At 43.7% G+C, this 22,430-nt stretch overlaps 1 protein-coding gene across 1 annotated transcript; it reads right to left on the reverse strand.

The window, feature by feature from the left end:
- Positions 1-7: 7 nt before the first annotated feature.
- On the reverse strand, positions 8-22,309 carry LOC307081812 (uncharacterized protein; the record flags this gene model as incomplete). The annotated part of the gene is made up of 6 exons (XM_079745152.1): positions 22,186-22,309; positions 17,962-18,672; positions 15,428-15,611; positions 11,735-11,850; positions 5,186-5,194; positions 8-284 (listed from the first exon to the last, which is right to left on the reverse strand). The coding sequence occupies exons 2-6, from the start codon at positions 18,579-18,581 to the stop codon at positions 8-10; spliced, it is 1,206 nt and encodes a 401-aa protein (XP_079601278.1). The 5' UTR covers positions 18,582-18,672; positions 22,186-22,309.
- Between the last annotated feature and the right edge of the window lie 121 nt (positions 22,310-22,430).

Here is a 22,430-nt window from a genome sequence, read left to right on the forward strand (position 1 = left end):
TCGTACTTCAGCACCAGCCAGTCGGATACAGGAGCAAAGGGCTGGTGTCAGTGAAGTTTGATCTGAGGACGTAATCTCCCTCGCAGACCATCAGAGGAACCCCTGCGCGGTGCAGACCCTCACGATTGAAAACCTCTGGGTTGTGGAACTTGCTGAGCTGTGAGGTCACTACCTCTTCCTGGGGAAATAAGCAATAGCTGCGAAGGAGGGGTCGTTGAATGAGGGTCCGCATCCTGTCAGAAAGTGCTTCCTTGGCGACGGGGCTGTTGGCGATGTAGTCTGGGCTTGGGAAAAGAAAGCACTCGTTTTATAATGGGATGCAAACAGCTCACTTTTTAAGTGGGACTCACTTTTTTGAAGGCCAAATGGGTCACTTGTGTGATTCATGCAGATGCGAGGAGTTTTTGTTTTGGGGGCGGGGGGCGGACCGTCTCGTCTAATTTGCACCGGAACTTTCGTGCGCATGCGCACTCCTCATTCCCGTAACTAACCGTTCCTGCTATCTAGATCATTCAAAAACTATCAAGCGGAGAAATAGAGCTTGCGCCCTATTTCTATATTAATCATTACGGTAACCAACACCACTTCCGCAGAACGACCGTCCAATCACAGAGACAAGATTCACCAGCATGTGACGTATTTGTAGCATGAGCTTCTATGTACCGTAACTCCTGAATGCTTGGGGCAATTCAAATTGGATTAAATATACCTTTATTTAAGGTGGCAGGTGGTATTCGCCGAGCTGATGTTACAAGCTGCCATCACAGTAGTAGCTCCCTCCTGAGTGTGTGTGGTGATAGCTGGTTTATCCTGGGTGCCATGGTTGCTCTGCACCACAGGTGTGCAGCCCCACCCAGCCAGAGTCTAATCAGTCTGACTCAGGCCAGGTGAGGCTGTAAACCAGCTATCAAAAACACACAACCTCCACAACTACCAATTATTAAAAAAAACAAAAAAAAACTCACATTTGACGACTTGGGAAGAGGAGATGCTGGATCTTACATTGCAAGCTGATTCTTGAGTGTTTTAGGTTTCAGATCTGTCTAAGTTTAGAAGTACCTGTTGAAATAAATCAAAAGTGTTCATGTACTTTGGGTAGTTGAGATGCAGTGCATAGGTAAGTCTGAAGACAATGTACATGGCCTGGGGCAGGCTCTCAACATCCATCACAATGTTTCTCTCCAAGATGATTCCCACTGAGGATGCATTGTGGTGAAGGGACTGCATGTGTGGAGTGATGTTTTCCTGTTCATGGCAGAGAATCCCCACTGGCACATGTGAGAATAGCGTGTTAGATAAGTACCCCCCCCCCCCCCCCCCCCCCCCACAAAAGGAGGAAGCGGTCAGTGTCAGTCTCCTCTCCCCAAAACGAAGAACAGAGTTACTCCGTCTGATTGGCAAGAAATACGTCATTACCTGCCTGATAGATGACATAGAAACTAAAGCTTTGTGGGACACTGGATCACAGGTCTGCCTAATCAATGAGACATGGAGACAACAAAACATTCCACATGCTGCAGTCAGGAATCTAGCTGAGATTCTGGGAACAGATAGATTTGATGGGAGGGCAGTAAACCAGACACCTATTCCTTTTTCTGGGTGGGTTGAGGTCACATTCAAATTACCCTCAAACAGCACCAAACAGCTTGAGCTCTCTGTGCCAATCCTTGTACCTGATGGAGATGGGGTGGCAGAACAACCAATCATCGGTTACAATGTAATTGAGCAGGTGTTAGCGAAGGGTATAGCGCCACCATGTGCTGTCACAGAAGCAGTCAGTGCAGCATTCTCATTTGACTGTAAGAAAGCTGAAGTATTTCTGAAAGTAACGACGAGATAGGTGAAGCTACAGTTAAAGTGGGTAGAGAGATGTAGTCTGTTCCAGCTGGTCAAACTAAAACGGTGAAGTGCACTGTGAGGGCAGGCCCACTCCCAGACCACCAAGACGTGTTGTTTGAACCCTGTTCACAAGCAGAATTACCAGAAGGGTTAAAAATGGAAGAAAGTGTGATTCACTTACAGAGAGGTAGCTGGTCACGTGTGGCTATTCCAGTCACAAACAGCACTAGTCATGATATCCTATTGCCACCAAGAACTATACTGGGACAAACACAGAGGGTTAAAACCATGTATCCAGCAGATACAAAACCCGTAGAAATCAGTCTGTCAGAGGCAAAGTTCCCAGACACGGAAAACACACAAACAGTGGTGATAGAAAATAGAGAGAAGACTAAAGAAAACACTAAAGAAAGAGAGAGTGAGGAGAATTGGGATCCCCCAGTCCCCCTTACTCACCTTACCCCATCACATCAGCAGCAGGTCAGACAACTTCTCAGAAAGGAATGCAATGCTTTTGCTAAGGATGAACATGATGTAGGGACCATCCCCTCACTGCAGCTCAAGATTCGTCTTAACGACCCCACACCTGTAAGGCGAACATACATATCAGTGCCAAAGCCGCTTCATAAGGAGGTCAAAGAATACTTGGAGGATTTGTTAAACAGGGGCTGGATAACAAAGTCTAAGTCCCCTTACTCCAGTCCAATTGTGTGTGTGAGAAAAAAAGATGGAAGCCTCCGACTGTGTTGTGATTACAGGGAGCTGAATAAGAAATCCGTTCCTGATCGACACCCAATACCCTGCATATTAGATATGTTGAACAGCCTCAAAGGAAGTTCCTGGTTTTCAGTCCTTGACCAAGGAAAGGCCTATCACCAGGGCTTCCTGGAAGAATCAAGCCGTCCTCTCACAGCATTCATAACACCCTGGGGACTGTACGAGTGGGTAAGAATTCCTTTTGGCTTATCATCCGCACCAGCAGAGTTCCAAAGGTCTATGGAGGAGTGTTTGCTTGGGCTGAGGGATGAGGTTTGTTTGCCTAACTTGGATGATAATCTTGTACATTCTCAGACATTTGAACACCACCTGAATGATCTGAGGCAGGTACTGCACCGTTACCAAAGCCACGGAGTAAAAAAATGTGAAGTTTTCAGAAACCAGGTGAGATTTCTTGGGAAGCTGGTTACTAAAGAAGGCTACACTATGGACCCTGCAGATATTGCCCCAGTGCAGGCCATGAAGCAGCGGAAACCCACCACCATTGGTGAGTTAAGAAAATTACTGGGATTTATTTCCTACTATCGTAGTTACATCCCTAACGTTTCTTCCATTGCAAAGTCCATGTATGATCTCCTCACCGCAGACAAATGTGGAAAAGGGAAGCCGAAACAAACCAGACAAATCGGGAAGAAACAAAGTGGTGGAGGTCAGTTGCCATCATCTCATCCGATCACATGGTCTCCAGATCACCAACAGGTACTCTGCCGTCTTATTCACTTTCTCTCTGAGCCAGCAGTGTTAGGGTATCCGGACTATGAACAACCCTTCACCTTACACTGCGATGCTTCACAAGTGGGGCTCGGGGCTGTGCTTTATCAGAGGCAGAAAGGGAAGCTGGTGGTGATTGCATATGGATCGAGGACGCTGACTGTCCCTGAGAGAAACTACCACCTCCACTCAGGAAAGTTGGAGTTCCTAGCCATGAAGTGGGCCATATGTGAGAGGTTTAGAGACTATCTCTATTATTCACCAACATTTACAGTCTATACAGACAACAATCCTCTCACGTATGTGCTCACCACAGCCAAGCTTAATGCAACTACTCATAGGTGGATAGCTGAACTAGCTGACTTCCAGTTCACCGCCCAGGCAAAGCTAATAGGGATGCTGATGGACTGTCACGCATGCCCTTAGACATGGAGCAGTACATGCTAACATGTACACTAGCTGTGTTGCCTGAAGTTATGAACAGTATGACCCAGGCTGTAGCTATTCAGTCACAAGAGAGTGAGCCCTGGCTTTGTCCAGTGACCATATCGACAGTTATCGCTGAAGATGATGATGGTGTGACATCAGTGGGGGAAATCCCTAAAACAGAGTTGAGAGAGGCACAAAGAGATGATCCAGTGATTGGGCCGGTGTTAAAATACATGGCATCAAAACAATGGCCAAAGTGTGGAAAACAACTTCAAAGTAACAAAGTAACTGGACTGGCAAGACAAAAACATAAACTGCACAGGGAAACAACAAACAGACTACAGCTCCTCCTGCCTCAAAAGTACCATCGGCTGGTTTACAAAGAACTCCATGAAGATATGGGACATTTTGGAGTGGAAAGGGTGGTGAATCTCATCAGAGAGCGCTTTTATTGGCCGCATATGCAGAAAGATGATGCATTACATCACACAGGTGTGTAGCTGTCTGAAAAACAAGCGTCCAAACAAACCAACCAGAGCACCTCTCACCAACATCATCACCACGTATCCTTTTGAGTTGGTATCAATTGACTTCTTACATCTGGAGAAATGTAAGGGAGGATATGAATATATCCTTGTTGTGATGGATCATTTCACGCGGTTCGCCCAGACTTACCCCTGCCGCAACAAAGCTGCCAAAACAGCCGCAGAAAAGATATTTGGAGATTTTGCACTGAGGTTTGGGTTCCCTGCACGCCTTCATCACGACCAGGGTAAGGAATTTCAAAACAAGCTGTTTGCTAAACTACAAGAATACAGTGGGGTTAAGGGGTCCAGAACCACACCATATCACCCACAGGGGAACGGCCAGGTTGAAAGATTCAACAGGACACTTTTGGCCATGCTCAGAAACTTACCAGAGACTGCCAAAGCAGATTGGAAAGCGTCACTTGCAAAATTGGTTCATGCATTTAACTGTACTCGCAGTGAGGCCACGGGCTATGCACCTTATTTCCTCTTATTCGGTCGCAACCCTAGACTCCCTATTGACCTTATGTTTGGCATTACACCAAAAGATCAAGGTTCATCGCACAGCGACTACGCTGAGAAATGGAGGGCAAGAATGACTGAAGCATACAAGCATACAAGCAAAGAAGCATTGAGAGGTAAAGTCCTCTATGACAGAAAAGTTCATGGTGCAGAGTTGTCTGTTGGATGCAGGGTGCTGGTTCGAAATCTGACTGAAAGAAGTGGTCCGGGAAAGTTGAGATCATTCTGGGAAGATAAAGTGTATGTTGTGACACAAAAGAAACATCCAGACAGTCCAGTATATGAGCTCAAGCCAGAGAACGGCAAGGGACGTTGTAGGATCCTGCACAGGAATCTTCTGCTGCCATGCGACTTTCTCCCTGTGGAAAAAGTGGACTTACCTCTGGAACCTGGAAAAAGGAAAAAGAGACACAACAGGAGCAAACACAAAGAGCAAGAACAGAGCTCAGAGGATGAAAATGAGGATGGATGGACATCCATTATTGGACTACGACAAAGAGCCAGTGGACATGGTGAAGATCATCTGAATGTGGAGGCACCAGAGTTTTATCCAAGCAACGGACATACAATTTCCGTTACTGGCGCTAGCTAATATACAGATTAGGGATGTCAGTTTCGGTTAGTTTCGGTAAATTAACCGGTAACTAACTGGTTAATTTTTCAGAAAAAACGCGGAATGATGTGAAATAGAAGAAAGTGGCGCTTTCCTTTAGTTCAGCACTCCATTGACTCAATGAGCTCTGGCGCCGCCATTTTGAAGGGCTGTCCATTTAGAGGTGCTGACATTTTAATTTCAGCACAATCTTTTATTTTATTTTCTGTTGACTTTACTGAAGTTTATTGCCACATATTGATCAGGTCATCGTTACAAAAGAGAATGTTTTGTAAATGATTCCACCTGATAAAATAAAGGTCAATCAATAAATAATAAATTAACAATAGAATTGTCATTTCGTTAATCAATATGCAAAAAATGAACTACGAAATACACAATGTCAGGGCTCCAGACTGCGACCAAATGGTCGCATTTTGCGACCAAAATTTGAGAGTGTGCGAGTGAATTTTGCATCTGGTCGCACATGTTTGCCCTTTTCTATTTTATTTGTACACGTTAAACGGGGAAGGGGGGCGTCAACGAATCCGGAATCTGTGGCAGGCCAATGAGTGTGAGAAGGATAGGGAATTGCCACTGTTAGTGGCTAATTTATGGAGGGGGAGGGTCCTAGTGATAAAATATTGAGCGTGCGTAAAAGTCTCTGTGAGAAGGAGAACGATTTCACATCCTGCTATATGTTTTTGAACAATACACAAACTATTGACTCGTTCTTCCGACCTGCGGCTAGTGTGTCAGTGCCAGAGTCCTGCACGTGTCTTATTTTGCAAACCCGCACCTGCAATACTTAAAACCGCATTCGACCCGTGTTCCGACAGTAGTGCGAATTACATTCCGCACCCGACCCGCTATAAATTGATATCGACGCCCGACCCGCACCCGAAGGAAAATTAGACACATTAGATGGAACGCCAGGGAAATACACTATGTGGTGGTTGGCCTGGTACTTTAGATTGCTGTGCAACAAAAGTACATCATCCACTGGTGACGGTTTTAGTTGGCTCCTCCGCTCCTGAATTACATGTCCAGCACTGGAGAGGTCTCACTCGCAATCGCAAAACCCGGTCCGAAACGCACTGTTCAGGCGTCCCCGCACCCGTGTCCGACACATTATGTTTCACCCGTTTCATCCAAATTGTGCGGGTTACCCGCAGTGGCGGCTGGTGATCAAAAATGTAGGTGGAGCACAGTAATAGACAGGGGGTCTGGGGTCTGGGGTCTGAGGTTCCCCCCACACACACAAAAAAAATTGAATTTAATAGATTTGATTTCCTGTATTCTGGTTTATTTTGGGGATGGCCACTACCTATTTACATACTATTCATTCAGATTCATCGCCTACATCCTGACTTGCAGGTCCTGGACAAGCTTACACTGCATATACAGACCTACTTCATGGCCATTCCACCAGCCATTGCTATTTGACTTATGGTTATTCTGATATTGAGACAAATCATGATCACTGTCCAATAGCGTCCATCTTTTGTGAGTCTCAATGTCTACTTCAAATGCAGTTGGAAATATGGGACAGTTGCTTTCTTTTTGTTTATATGCTACAGGCCAAAAGACTAAATTAATATGTAACTTACTTGCTCCTTTTAATTATAACATTGCTTGGGGAGTCCAATTCCTCCACTGAAAAGGGTGGAAAGTGCTTACAACTCCCTGCTAGTTAGCGATCTATCTCTTCTCTATGTACACACGTGGACAAAATTGTTGGTACCCCTCTGTTAATGAAAGAAAACCCCACAATGGTCACTGAAATAACTTGAAACTGACAAAAGTAATAATAAATAAAAATTTACTGAAAATTAACCAATGAAAATTAGACATTGCTTTTGAATTGTCGTTCAACAGAATCATTTTAAAAAACAAACAAACTTAATATTTTGTTGCACAACCTTTTGAGGCAATCACTGCAATCAAACGATTTTTGTAACTGTCAATGAGACTTTTGCACCTGTCAACAGGTATTTTGGCCCACTCTTCATTAGCAAACTGCTCCAGTTGTCTCAGGTTTGAAGGGTGCCTTCTCCAGATGGCATGTTTCAGCTCCTTCCACAGATGTTCAATAGGATTTAGATCAGGGCTCATAGAAGGCCACTTCAGAATAGTCCAATGTCTTGCTCTTAGCCATTCTTGGGTGTTTTTAGCTGTGTGTTTTGGGTCATTATCTTGTTGGAGGACCCATGACCTGCGATGACACCAAGCTTTCTGACACTAGGCAGCACATTTCTCTCCAGAAAGCCTTGATAGTCTTGAGATTTCATTGTACCCTGCACAGATTCAAGACACCCTGTGCCAGATGCAGCAAAGCAGCCCCAGAACATAACTGAGCCTCCTCCATGTTTCACAGTAGGGACAGTGTTCTTTTCTTGGTATGCTCCATTTTTGCGTCTGTGAACATAGAGCTGATGTGCCTTGCCAAAAAGCTCCAGTTTTGACTCATCTGTCCATGGGACATTCTCCCAGAAGCTTTGTGGCTTGTCAATATGCATTTTGGTAAATTCCAGTCTCGCTTTTTTATGATTTGCTTTCAAAAGCGGTGTCCTCCTTGGTCGTCTCCCATGAAGTCCACTTTGGCTCAAACAACGACGGATGGTGCGATCTGACACTGATGTACCTTGACCTTGGAGTTCACCTTTAATTTCTTTGGAGGTTGTTCTGGGCTCTTTGGTTACCATTCTTATTATCCGTCTCTTCATTTTGTCATCAATTTTCCTCCTGCGGCCACGTCCAGGGAGGTTGGCTACAGTCCCATGGACCTTAAACTTTTGAATAATATGTGCAACTGTAGTCACAGGAACATCAAGCTGCTTGGAGATGGTCTTATAGCCTTTACCTTTTACATGCTTGTCTATAATTTTCTTTCTAGTCTCCTGAGACAACTCTCTCCTTCGCTTCCTGTTGTCCATGTTCAGTGTGGTACACACCATGTCACCAAACAGCACAGTGACTCCTTTTCACCCTTTAAATAGGCAGACTGACTGATTACAAGTTTGAAGACACCTGTGATGCTAATTAGAGGACACACCTTAGTTTAACATTTCCCTATGGTCAAATTATTTTCAATCTTTTCTAGGGGTACCATCATTTTTGTCCAGGCCTGTTTCATTAGTTTGTTTTTTAAAATGATTCTGTTGAACCACAATTCAAAAGCAATGTCTGATTTTCATTGGTTAATTTTCAGTATATTTTTATTTATTATTACTTTTGTCAGTTTCAAGTTATTTCAGTGACCATTGTGGGTTTTTCTTTCATTAACAGAGGGTCACCAACAATTTTGTCCACGTGTGTAGTTGTGTTGCGCGAATGCTTCTGAGGGAGGTAGCCTATTTGATTGATTCGCTGAATTGTCCAATCATGTGGTGATAACAAAAAAGAAAAGTGATACCATTGGCCTGATGCGCACACTGCTGCGACCCGAGGGCGAATTTTCTTGCGCCAATGAAAAGCTGTCTCTGTTTGATAGACAGCAAAAAGTTAGCGAGCTCACATTGACTTCAACGTGGCCAGCGCCCCTGACTTGGAGGAGGGCTTTATTTTGAATGATCAATAACTAGCCTAGTCCAAATCATTGGCGTTCAGACACATTTAAATGGTTACTGGCAGTGACAAGTATATCACACAATTAAACGAGGATAAACGCTATGCGTTGTTGACTTATTTCGTATTGATAATAGTTTAATAGTTGGCCGATATATTCAAGTGAATATTTCACGGAGGGGCGGCGCCGTAGCACCCTCTATTGACCCACCGCCACTGGTCACCCGTCGGGTACCAGCGGGTACCTGAACCCAGTCAGGACTTCATGTGCCATAAAGGGAGGCGCCTGTTAATGCATTCTCAATGGAGAGGCCAGTGGGCAGAGAGGAGGCGCAGCGTCCTGAGGCACGACAAGCGGGCGCACTCCCGTGAAACTGTCACTTCCGTACTCGTCGAACGCATGCGCGCACACGTGGAAACAGTTGGTATAGATGAGAATCACAATAAAAATGTAACACTGAATATGAAACCGCACATTGTAATTTCTGCATTCATCAAAATATTTATTAGTAATACAGTGAAAAAAATGAGAAAATCACATTGCCATGTTGATGGTAATGCGGTAATGGTTCTTAATGCGGTACAGCATATTGCTTGTACCACTACTAAACTGAAGAGCAGCATCACACTATTTACATTTGACTTTGTTGCCTTCCTGGAGGAAATGGTCCCACACCGAGCGTAGTTTAGCGTGCTGTTTTATACCTCAGACTACTAGCTAGCAAAGCTGTGTATATGCAACGTGTATATGGTTACCGGTTGTTGTGTTGTTCCAATTAAAATATATAATAAAATATTTGCAAAAATGTGAGGGGTGTACTCAACTAAGTGATATACTGCTAGCTAAATTAACTCAGCTAGCAGTCGGGACTGCAATGGCATGCAACCAGTGCCAGGTTCAAACATACCGTTTTGTTGCTGAACTCGGTTCATTCACCGAAGGCTTCAAACGCGGGTCCAACAACTTGCTTGCTGAAGTTGTCAAAAATTTAAATCCAGCTGAATTCTTCGTCTTTGTTCTGTTCCGTCTCTGTTCTGTCTCAAGTTCAGAGTCACAATGCCACGCTCTCTAAACTGGTATCTAGATTTTTGGCGGTTGCATGGGTGACGTCAATGCATTGGTAGCAAAACTTGATATTGAGTTGTTTGAGCTCAAAGACATAATTACAACAAGATAGGCCATTAAAAAGTACAGTTTACTCAGAATTCATAATTAATGTGAAGAAATTACACACGTTTAAGTAATACAAACTCAGTTTGTTTGAGTAAAAACTACTGATTGGACTTAAAAACACAATTACAAAAAAAAAGGACATGGAAAAGTTCAGCTTATTCAGAATTAACAAGTAATGTCAATAAATTAGACACATTTAAGACATGAAATCAGTGTTGAGTTGAATCAAAATCTGGGTTTACAGTGTATGGGGGCGATATAGAGCGTGCACTGCGCTGCCCTTCTGAAGTCGAAATTCAATCTCCCAATTGAAATGCATTGGTTTAATATTGAATTAATTAAATATTAAAATATATTATATAGGCCTATATATATTTTTTTTATATATATATATAAAATGATTGTTATAATATAAGTAGACATGTAGCTTTTATTCAATTATCGTAATAACAAGAAAATCTCCCGATTGAAATGCATTGGTTTAATATTGAATTAATTTAATATTAAAAAATATATAAATATACAATTATTTAGTTAGCCTATAATATTTAGACCATGTAGCTTTTATTCAATTATCGTTATAACAAGATCTGTAGCCTAACTGACCATTGAAAATCCACTTCCAATGTGTAAGTGTGGTTCAGGTGTACCAGACATTAAAATTTTCATAATATATAAACAATGTAAAAATTAAGGTTATGGGCCGAATTCGGCTAAAATTCAGTCTCTGCTGGCCCAGAACTAGATCGTGTCATTTCCTCATTACACGCTTTTTTTTTGTTTTTATTTTCTTGCCTTTATCATTACATCCTTTCTTGTTATATTCTCGAGAGAGGGAGCCATAGAGAGGGACACTGATGCACTGCGGAGCCAAGTAACTGATGGGATTAAGAGGGCCTCGCCTATATAATATATATATATAGGGGTAATATTTGAGAAACGCTCCCATTCAGAATGCATTAGTTTACATTTCGTTCTGTGGAGCACGTTATTTTTATTTATTTAAGTTTTTGAGGAGGTCTGCTTCAAAAATGCAAAAATGGAAATATTGACATATATATATAACTAGAGCAGTGGTCCCCAAACTTTTTTTTGGTGGGGGCCACATCAACTTTCCTTTCTGTGATGGTTGCCGGGATCAGTCTATAACAGGAAATGATATGGGCCAAAGTGACAACCAGTATTATTGTGGAGATTATAATGATAATTCTTTTGCAGCTGCCCTTGTTGGTTTGCAAAAAAAGTAATAGAAAGTCTTTACGTGTTTATTTGAAGTACCACAGGAACTCCTTTTATTTTATGGAAAATAAAAACACAAGCTGATGCCAGGTAACAATGAGGTGGTTTGATTTTGTAACAGGTACAAGTGAGTTAACAACAGGTAGGTATTTTGTCTTTACAGGTAGTGAAATAATATTAATAGAGAATAATAGTAAAAATCAGGTAAAGATCAGGTCTCAGATAAAGGGGAGTTAACAATAGTATAATAATAATTATTATGTCTAACAGGTATGTTTACTAAGGCTACAGTAAATAACATTAATACAGAATAATTTTAATGAACAGGTATATAAGGTGATCTGGTTTCGTATTTACATGACTCTTAGATTAGGTTTTTGTGCTGTGATAATGAGGATCCTGGCTCCAGGGTGGGAGCGGTCAACCACAATCTCTCCTCCTGACTTCAGGGTGGTCCTGGAAGCATGCAGGCCCTTCAGGAATGGCAGATAAAAAACACAAGCAACGAATCAGCAGATGACATTGGCTTGACATCGGGTCAGCTTAGCTCAGAAGGTAGAGCAGTGCTCTTGTAACCGAAAGGTTGCCAGTTCGGTCCCCAGTTCCTCCTAGTTGAAAGTTCATGTGACCCTGAGCAAGACACTTAACCCTAACTGCTCCTGGGCTGTGGACATCTTCATTGCGTTCTCTTATGTTGGGGAAGGTCTCGTTTGGGAGAAAAGCATAGTATTCTATGAGACAGTTGGGGTTGAATGCGTCTTTCAGCACATCGCAGGTCTGCAACTCAGCCAGTTCAAAATGAAGAGAAGGCAGGGTGTCATTAATGTCGACAGCAAAAGGGTTCTGGAATATGCAAATTACTTTAACGTGGGCACGAAGCTCACGGAACCGCACACTGAACTCCGCTCTCAGCGTTTCCAGTGCATCCTTGCACTTCTTGGTTGGAAACGGGACCGCTGGTTTCTCAGCTGAGAGGCTTCGAGTAGCAGGGAGATGGGTGAAGTCTTGGTTTTGCACTTGTCCAACAAGCAGCGCCAGTTTAACCTCAAATGCTTTGATGTGGGAATACATGTCACAGATTAATTTTCCCTTGCCTTGGAGCTGTAAATTGAGGTCGTTTAAAATTTCTGTCACATCTGGCGAGGTCCCATTTCCATTCTGTGTCGATCAGCTCTGGGACCGTTTTTCCCTTTGTCAGGAGAAAGGCGTTGATTTCGGGTAGCAGCTCGTAGAAGTGTTTCAAAACTCTGCCCCGGCTTAACCATCTGACTTCAGCGTGGTAAAGCACGTCTCCATGGGCAGACTCCAGCTCGGATAGGAAAGCTTGGAACTGCCTGTGTTTTAGTCCGTTTGCTCTGATGAAGTTTATACAAGACACAACCACCTTCATGACAGATTCCCACTTCAGAACTTTGTAGCACAGTGCTTGCTGGTGAATCAGGCAGTGGACTTGTAGTGGTGGGGTGAGACCTCGTTCCTCCATTTCTCTTTTTATGCGCCCCACTCCCCCCCGCGATGCACCAACCATACTCAGGGCACCGTCCGTTGTGACGCTAGCCAGCTTAGACCAGTCCAAACCCAACTCTTCAATCGTTTGGCGTACTTTATAAAAAATATCCTTGCCTGTCGTACTATCCGTGAGACTTTGTAGAGCTGCCAGCTCCTCGGACACTTCAAAAAGTGAATTTACTCCCCGAATAAAAATCAGCAGTTGTGCCGTGTCCTGCACGTCATTGCTCTCATCCATTGCCAATGCAAAACACTCAAAATCTTTAGCTTTCTCTTTCAGCTGGACATGTACATTATGCCCCATTTCTTCAATTCGCCTGGTAACTGTAGATGCGGACAGACTCACCGCGTTCAGGGCATCTTTCCTGTCCGGACACACCTCCTCCGCGACAGCGTTCAAACACTTAACAAACTCCCCATCACTGAACGACTTTCCACAGCTTGCAATCAGTTTAGCTACCTTGAAGCTGCCCCGAACGGATGACAGGTTCATCTGTGTTTGGCGTAGCATTGTACTCTGCTGGGCAGCAAATCCACTTTTTAGCCTAGCCACCTTGTCTCTCCTCACTTGGCCCAGCAAGCTAGCATACTGCCCGCCATGGCGGGTTTCATAGTGTCGGCGGATGTTAAATTCTTTGAACACCGCCACCGTCTCTTTGCAGATTATACAAACTGCCTTTTCCTTGCACTGGACAAAAAAAATAGTCATCTGTCCACTGCTGTTTAAAAACTCTGCACTCTGAATCTATTTTCCGTTTCCCCAACAGTTTCGACATTTTGTTGCCTTGCTTTCTACCGTTCTCCACTCCCGCGCTTACTTGCCGCTTGATCACCGCACGCACTTGTGGCATGAACGCCGACATTGCGGCGCGAACTTGGTGACGTCACGTTGCCAAGCGCTATTTGACATCTCAAATATATAAAAAAATACTATGTAAAAATTAACAATTGCCTTTTATGGTATATTTAAATTTTCACTTCCCTCGTAAAAAATGAAAGAAATTAATTTTTTTTTTTTTTTTAAATAGGCCATGTTTAAAGGGGTTATTTGGGATCGTTAAGAGGGCCACTCCAGTTGTTTAGGTGGGCCGGATCCGGCCCGCGGGCCGTAGTTTGAGGACCCCTGAACTAGAGGGTGTCCTGTACTATCTGCGCACACCCCTTCTGAAGCCTCTCTCTCTCTCTCTCTCTCTCTCTCTCTCTCTCTCTGTTCTGTGGAGCACAATAATTGTCTGAGAAACGCGCGTTCTGTGGAGAACGTTCGTTTCAGTTTATGAGGTCTGCTTTAAAAAAAATCGGAAATATTGACATATATATAACTAGAGGGTGCACTGTACTGTGTGCACACTCTTGTCTGAAAAACGCTCCCATTCAAAATGCATTGGTTTACATTTCGTTCTGTGTAGCACGGAAACATCTGAGAACCGCTCCCATTCAGAATGTATTGGTTTACATTTCGTTCTGTGTAGCACGAAAAAAGTCGGACAATCGTGCTCTGGGACACGATTCAATAGATTAACGTTTGTGCGCATGAGCACGAAATCGCGTGATACCGGGTTGCCTAGAGACAGGGTTTTCCAATGCAAACCAATCCACAGGGAGTGGTGGGGTTTGGATCTCTTTTAAAATACAAGCTGAAAATTAAAAGCCTAGAAAAATTTTCCCAATAAAACCATAAAGTCCCATCAACTATAAAACTGTTGTAAAAATAATTTATTTTAGTTTTGCAAACGGTCAACATTGGTTTCTAAAATACATGCATATTAGGGAAACTGATAAATAAAAATACGGTTTATTTTTTATCATACATATTAAAACAAGGGCTGTTCTAAAACATCGGTATACAGCCTAAAACTTTGTAAAAAAATAAACACGGAACAAATATGCCAACTGGCACATTTTGGATCTCATCTGATTTCATCAGATAGTCATCTTAAAACAGGCACATTCAAATTTTTTTTACTTGAGACACACACACACACACACACACACACACACACACACATATATATATATATTCAAGTTACCTTCTGGCGATTGTAATTCGTTTAAGTAGAGACATCTTGATGACAAACCGCTAAACCAAGCCAAACCACTTAAGCTAAAACAAGCTACATGCTAGTCGAGCACAAGTACCGCAAGCTAGCCATGCTATGCTAGCCAAGCTGAAATATAGCAAGACTAGCCCTGCAGTGCTAGCCCATCTTAGCAACACCATCTTAGCTACACAGTACTAGCTAGACTCCATCAAGTTGCATAGCAGCTGAGAACACCTGCTTCACAGAAAACCTTTACATGGGGACCGCTGGGTTCCGGGGTCTGGAAAAACACACCATTTCTGAATTAATCAAATCGTGAAATCTAGTGTCAGCCCTCCAAAGCCATCAACATGCTCCAGGAGGCCAAAGACCTCTAGAAGTTGACCCGAGGGTAGGGTTAGTGGTCATTGTTCCCCTGGTGATTTGTGACTCTTTGTGTTCAGTTGCTTTTGTAAGTGAGGAGGAAAATGACGATGCCGGTCAACAGCATCATCATGGTTACCACAGAGGTGAGGAGCACGGCGCGACACGCAGGTCGGTCGGTCAGCCGGAACAGGAAGCCCCCATTCCACCCCTCCTCCACCCCCTCCCTCCTTGGACTGGGAAGCCCCACATCGAGTGAGTGGCTGACCGACTGCAGAGGAGTGAGGGACCTCTGACCCCACCTCATGGGCCCTTCAGATGACCTACCAGTGAAGAGAGAAAATAGTTCATTGTCAGTCATAATCTGCTTAGGGATGTGCATTGAATCAGTCGACGCATTCTCCATTTCCAGAAAAACAAGCAGAATGTACAGCAGCCTTTTAAATTAGAGTCAACATTATGATTTCATGATTGTTGCGCCCCCCTGTGGCTCAGAAATAAGTAACTTGTTTAAACCCAGACTGAAAATTCAGGTGTCACAGCCAAAGTACAGGACAGTAATCCAAATTAGGAAAGAAAACTAATTGCAACTAGAAAATGCATTTCCTGCAGCAAATGCGGTGAGTGCTGTAGTGCAAAGTGAGGTTGAAAATATTTTTGATAAAGCCACATAGATTAAGACAAAGAAACGTTAAATGGCTTAAATCAAGTGAAGGGATTTGAACAAAAGTTCAAAAGTCTAAATGGAGTAAACAATGTAAACATGCACACCATTTAAGAAAAAGTAAATGGTTAGAAACAAATTAAGTGACCGCTGAATGAAAAGCGCAAAGCATTGCTAAAAATTGAGTTGAAGGTAGGTGTGTGTGTGTGTGTGTGTGTGTGTGTGTGTGTGTGTGTGTGTGTGTGTGTGTGTGTGTGTGTGTGTGTGTGTGTGTGTGTGTGTGTGTGTGTGTGTGTGTGTGTTTAAGAGAACAGCGAGCAGGTGCGTAATTAAAAGTAGCTCAATAGAGTGGGGAAAAACCGCCCAATCTGGTAACACTGCCTGAACGTCCTACAAAAGTAGCCCAATCCGGTGAGAAAAACCGCCCAATCTGGCAACACTGCTGCACGTCCTCACGCTCAAGCGTCAACGTAAATCAATGAGACCAACTGAAAATGAAGCCGGGAGGAAACTAAAACTGTGATTCTGACTAAAGTTTAAATGATATCGAAATTCTGTTAGGATATTATTGAGTATACAAGTGTGAAGATTTGTTAAATGGTTTGAACGAAGTTAAACTGTTGAAAATGTATTTAGTTACGTCTTAAACATTTTGAAGTACTAAAGGGCGGCTCTGCCGTCCTCCCATCGACTCCCATGTTAAAAAAAAGATATTATTTTAAAAGTAGAATATCTTAAAAAGTATAAAATGTTAAAAAAAAATCTGAAACGAAGCGCGCGCAAGGAAGCTATTTTGAATAGTCTCTAGGTGAAAATTTGAGGAAGGAGATCTCTCAAGTCTCACGCATTCGGCGTGAGACACACGCAATTCAACCCATGCACACGCTCACACGCCACACTTCATATTTCTCACGCAGAGAAATAACCAGGATAGCGCCCACCAATTTGGGCCGCTATTTAACAGTGGAACAGGTAGAAATCAAATGGGTTTCCCGTACATAGGGTAACCAGACGTCCTCTTTTGCCCGGACATGCCCTCTTTTTGAGACACTTTTAAAAAAATGTGTGACGGAATTTCAAAATCGTCTGGGATTTTATTAAAACCTCATACATGTTCACATTGAATTTGCGTTGCGTTTCTCTGGGTCGTTCACAAACTAGTTAGGCTACGCCCTCCCCTACTCAGTTCTGTTCGCGTTGCATTGGTGGAAGTGAGTGGGGGGAGTGGTTAAGTAGAGCCGTCAAGATTGGACGGTTTGACTTACTTATTTACCGTCATGTTTTGTATTTATTTTTTTACCATTATTGTTTTAGGGACAAACATTAACAAATTTATCCTACAGGGGATTGATAAAGTTCTATCTATTGAACAGAAAGAAACACTTGGTCATACTTTACACACTTTACCACAGCATTGGCCTTCTGAATGCCACAGATATATTTTAAGCATTGGACTGAATGCCACATAAATATATAATTATGTTTTTGCACGTTTGAAACGTTTAAAAGTTCAGGGGAAAGTATATGCCTCTACTGGTGTTGCTTAAGCCAATAGCCTTTTGAGGCAGTGTTGTTTCTGAATATTAGTGTTAAGGGCCAATAATGCTTGCTATCATACATTAGTCACCATTTCTGTGGTCACATTTGTATGCAGTCACATGTTAATATACCCCCCCCCACCTCCCCCCCCACCACCGACAAAATCTCACTCTGAACTTAGTTCAAAACTTGAGAGCCCTGGAGATAGGTCCCAAAGTTTGTAGAGAATAATAAAGAAAGAATTAAACTTATGAAGAACAATAGTTGAGCGCTGCATGCAGCACTCACCGAACTAAGAACTACAGAAAATATGAGTTTACAGACAAAATGGAAACTATATATGTATATAGTGACAGTACATGGCTCTTGTTTAAACTTGACATTATTTAGCATTAGACACATGCACAAATAAGTACAGTGTCCAAAGATGTATCAGAGACACTTTATCCCTCTCTCAGCAGGGCACTGACCTCTTGACCTGCAGCCTGCCCTTGGTGCGGTTGAAGCGGATACTGTAGACCTTCTGCATGGCGGCCGGGAGGTAGGACAGCACGGCCGGGTCCGTTTCGAGCTTGGGGAGGCCCAGGCTGGGCAGGTGGGTCAGCCCGCGACACAGGGGGCACTGGATTGTGTCGGGGTGGACAGACTTGACATTGATACGCGCCAGACACTCAAGGCAGAAGGTGTGCTTGCACTGAAGCATCTTGGGACAGCGGAAGACGTTGTTGAACTGGCTGAAGCACACGGCGCACTCTAGGTCCGGGAAAAAAGGACCCTCTGGACCCTGCGATGGGAGCATAGCCGGGGAGAAGGGCGAGGGCAATGAGAGCAGAGCGGCGGGGCTGGTGACAGGGAGGTCGGTCGGCGAGGCAGGGATTATGGCCTGGCATGGGGAGGGATAGGAGAACAGGACTGGGTTGAAGGAGTTTGGGTTCGGGGGGAACTCTGGCTGAGAGGGAGGGGCTGACCTCTGGAGGTCGGGGTGATGGTAAGGAGCCTCGTAGTCAGCTGGGCTGGGCAGAGAGTCGTGGGACACAGTTCCCTCGGGTGACAGATGGAAGGACCGTGGGGTGATGCTGCACGGATTCATGACATGAGGAGGAGGAGGAGGAGATGACTCAACCAGGGAAGAGTAATGCAGAAGTGGACCACGGTTGTGAGGAGGCTATGGTGGCAGTGCTCTGCAGGGGAAGCAGAGTGCACAGGCATGAGGCGATGATGGTAAGAAGACTCAAGCCCAGTTGATGGTCCAACACATAAATTAGAAACGCACAAGATATCAGACTGGACACGACAGACAAGCTTTTAGCTAAAGAACATTAAATTTGTTGTAAGGCAGTTTTAATTACGACAAGCTAATCACTACTGTCTGGTCTATGTGGGAAAAAAAAAATACATCTCCCAGTTATATGGACAAGGTCAACAACACCAACATCATTTTCATGGAATTTTTGTTTATCAATGTAAATTCTATGTAAAACAGGCCTCCTGGGACCGCTGCACGAGAATCACCCGAGCAAAGCATTTGCATCCAAACGATAAGGACGCAGTTCCTCTTCCCTGTTATACACCTGGCACTGATTACTCAGGTATAGCCCTGTTATACACCTGGGCTGGGTTGCACCAACTGGGCGTAAGCCTGGTCTTAACAACGCCTGGTCGTTACTTGGCGTTCTAAGTGTGACCTAACCGTTATGCCGGCTGCACCAACTGGGTTTAGCGTTCTTTTCACTAAGACCAGGCGTAAATCCTATGCCTGATCAGGGGCAGGCGTAGAGTTGAAATTCCAGGCTGTTTCTATAGCAATTACATCCAAACCAATGCAGCGCTACCACCATTCTTGCAACTGCTCATTGCGCTTTGCTTCTATGCAAACGGGGCATTTCAAAACACAGCCGGCGATATGATCAGTGTTCACAGATCGAGCGCCTGTCGGGTTATCCGGAGGGTTTCACTGTATCTGAACGCATCTGCCTTCATGGGCAGATGCGGATGCATCCAGAACGGGTCTGCACAGAATGTGCTCTGTGCACAGTTCTGCACAACATCTGCATCTCCAAGAGAATCCCTCTACCCAGACACCATCAGCCACCGGCAGTCCCCCTCGGGGACTTGCGTCAAGCCAGAGCAATTGAAGATATCGCTGGCCGATTAGTCCGTGCTCAACTTATTATCAGTTGTGAATATTGTTTTAATTATGTTTATATGTTTTATATAGGCCAACACATTGAACCGATCTCTCCCACAGTCTCAAAACAACTGAATTAGCTCCTTGTCATTTGATGATGTTCAATGCATTGCTTCTGTCAAAAATAACCATTCCCATCTAAAGGTCTGCTCGTTGTAAACCAGACATTACAAAAACATATTTTAATTTGGGGCGCCCTGGCGATTGCTCCCGCGCCCCCTCCCTTCTCCGTTGGTTTCGTATAATTTAATTGACTAATTAAGGGCGCCCTCGCATTTGCCGCCCTAGGCGGTCGCCTAGGGCGGCCTATGCCGAGCGCCGGCCCTGCCTGTTATACACCTGGACACTGACCACTCAGGTAAAGCCCTGTTATACACCTGGACACTGACTACTCAGGTAAAGCCCTGTTATACACCTGGACACTGACTACTCAGGTAACAACTACTGACTACTCAGGTAAAAACTAACTAGTCAGGTAAAAACTAACTACTCAGGTGAAGCCCTTTCAGCAGCATAGCTAAACAGCGCCCATTGAACCTCATCAGTGACGTTGGGTCAATAGAGGGCGCTAGGGCGCCGCCCCTCCGTGAAATATTCCCTTGAATATATCTGCCAACCAGGGGCGTAGGAATGAGTTTACCATTGGGGGGGACACATATCGGAAACCTGACAGATCCGTTAATGGTTTGAACAGAAATGTGTCATAAATTAACTACACTGAACAAATTCACAAATATATATTTTATTCTACTAAAAAGATACATTTGTAAATGTAAAGGAAAACACATTTTGAATGGCAGTAATGAACTGATAAATATCAAATCAATTCTTTAATTGCTCAATCATCCAGTTTTTTAGAATAAGAAGCGGTGACAAGACGCTGTGTTGCGCTTTCAAAATAAAATAAAATATTTTTCTCCCCCGGTATAATTTTTAGGTGGGACAAATGCGTCTGTCTCCAATATTGGAGGGGACACGTCCCCTCCGCCCCCCCCCCGGTTCCTACACCCTTGCTGCCAACTATTAATAAACTATTATCAATACGAAATAAAATCAACAAAAACACAGCGTTTATGCTCGTTTAATTGTGTGAGATACTTGTCACTGCCAGCAACCATTTAAATGCGTCTGAACGTCAATGATTTGGACTAGGCTAGTTATTGATCATTCGAAATAAAGCCCTCCTCCAAGTCAGGGGCGCCGGGCACGTTGAAGTCAATGTGAGCTCGCTAACTTTTTTGCTGTCTATAAAGCAGAGACAGCTTTTCACTGGCGCAAGAAAATTCGACCTTGGGTCACAGCAGTGTGCGCCCCAGGCCAATGGTATCGCTTTTCTTTTCTAATCACGACATGATTGGACAATTCAGCGAATCAATCAAATAGGCTACCTCCCTCAGCAGCATTCGCGCAACACAACTATATAGAGAAGAGATAGTCCGCTAACTAGCAGAGTTGTAAGCACTTTCCAACCTTTTCAGTGGAGGAATTTGACTTCCCAAGCAATGTTATAATTAAAAGGAGCAAGTAATTTACATATTAATTTAGTCTTTCGGCCTGTAGCATATAAACAAAATGAAGCAACTGTCCCATATTTCTAACTGCATTTGAAGTAGACATTGACACTCCCAAAAAAATGGACGCTATTGGACAGTGATCATGATTTGTCTCAATATCAGAACAACAATAAGTCAAATAGCAATGGCTGGTGGAATGGCCATGAAGCAGGTCTGTATATGCAGTGTAAGCTTGTCCAGGACCTGCAAGTCAGGATGTAGGCGATGAATCTGAATGAATAGTATGTAAATAGGTATTGGCCATCCCCAAAATGCACCAGAATACAGGAAATTAAATCTATTAAATTCAATTTTTCTTATGGTGGGGCAGTCTATTACTGTGCCCCACCAACATTTTTGATCACCAGCCGCCACTGAACCTCATGATCTAGTAACAGGTACTAAATAATTCCTTCAGCCACGCATTAACTATAAAAAATAAAATCAGATTTTCCTTTTGACGTCCATGCACACCCCCTCCGTGGTGCACTAGTCAAGTTTAGCCAATAAAGTCTAAACTATATTATAAATTCTAACCCAAATCGAACCGTATACGCAACTGAAAATAGTAACCGTGTTTAGATTTACTTTTCAAAAGTAATGTGTAGAAGTGTCGCCCAGCATCCTGCAGACGACCACCTCGGATTGACACTTGTATGTTTAGGGACACACTACCTGTTGCGTGTTTAGGGTTCGTCCACATAAACACAAGTTTTCCATTGGCGTCGTTTGGGATGTGCGAAAGCAATCAACAAACTTTACATTAGATGACAATAATATCGACATGTAGGCCAACAGGTGAGAAGGTGACCGTTCTAAAAAGCAGCCGGCCGGTCCCTCTGGGGGAGCACTGTGACCCTTCATGTTGTTGCAGACCAGCAGGCTGCTTTTCAGAAGGATGGGATGCGAAATTACTGAGAATAAGGATTGGGGAAACACTCCCGGTGACTTACTCAGTGTTGAGTTGGCTCTTTCACTGCACAACTGCACACGCGTTGATGTCTCAACTTGTGAAGAGCAACAACGCTTTGACTTTCCTATCACGGTACTAGTTGAATATCTCTTCCCCTCTTCGGTCTATCCGTGGTTTGAACAGCTCGCCGACCGACAGAGAGCGAACTGTTCTTTCTAGAACCGCTTATCGCCCAACAGAGAGCTAACTGTTCCTTCTAAGCAAATCACCCGAGGCGCGCCACAC

The sequence above is a fragment of the Pollachius pollachius genome, assembly GCF_949987615.1.
Source record: "Pollachius pollachius genome assembly, chromosome: 1".
In the NCBI taxonomy this organism is placed as follows: Eukaryota; Metazoa; Chordata; class Actinopteri; order Gadiformes; family Gadidae; genus Pollachius; species Pollachius pollachius.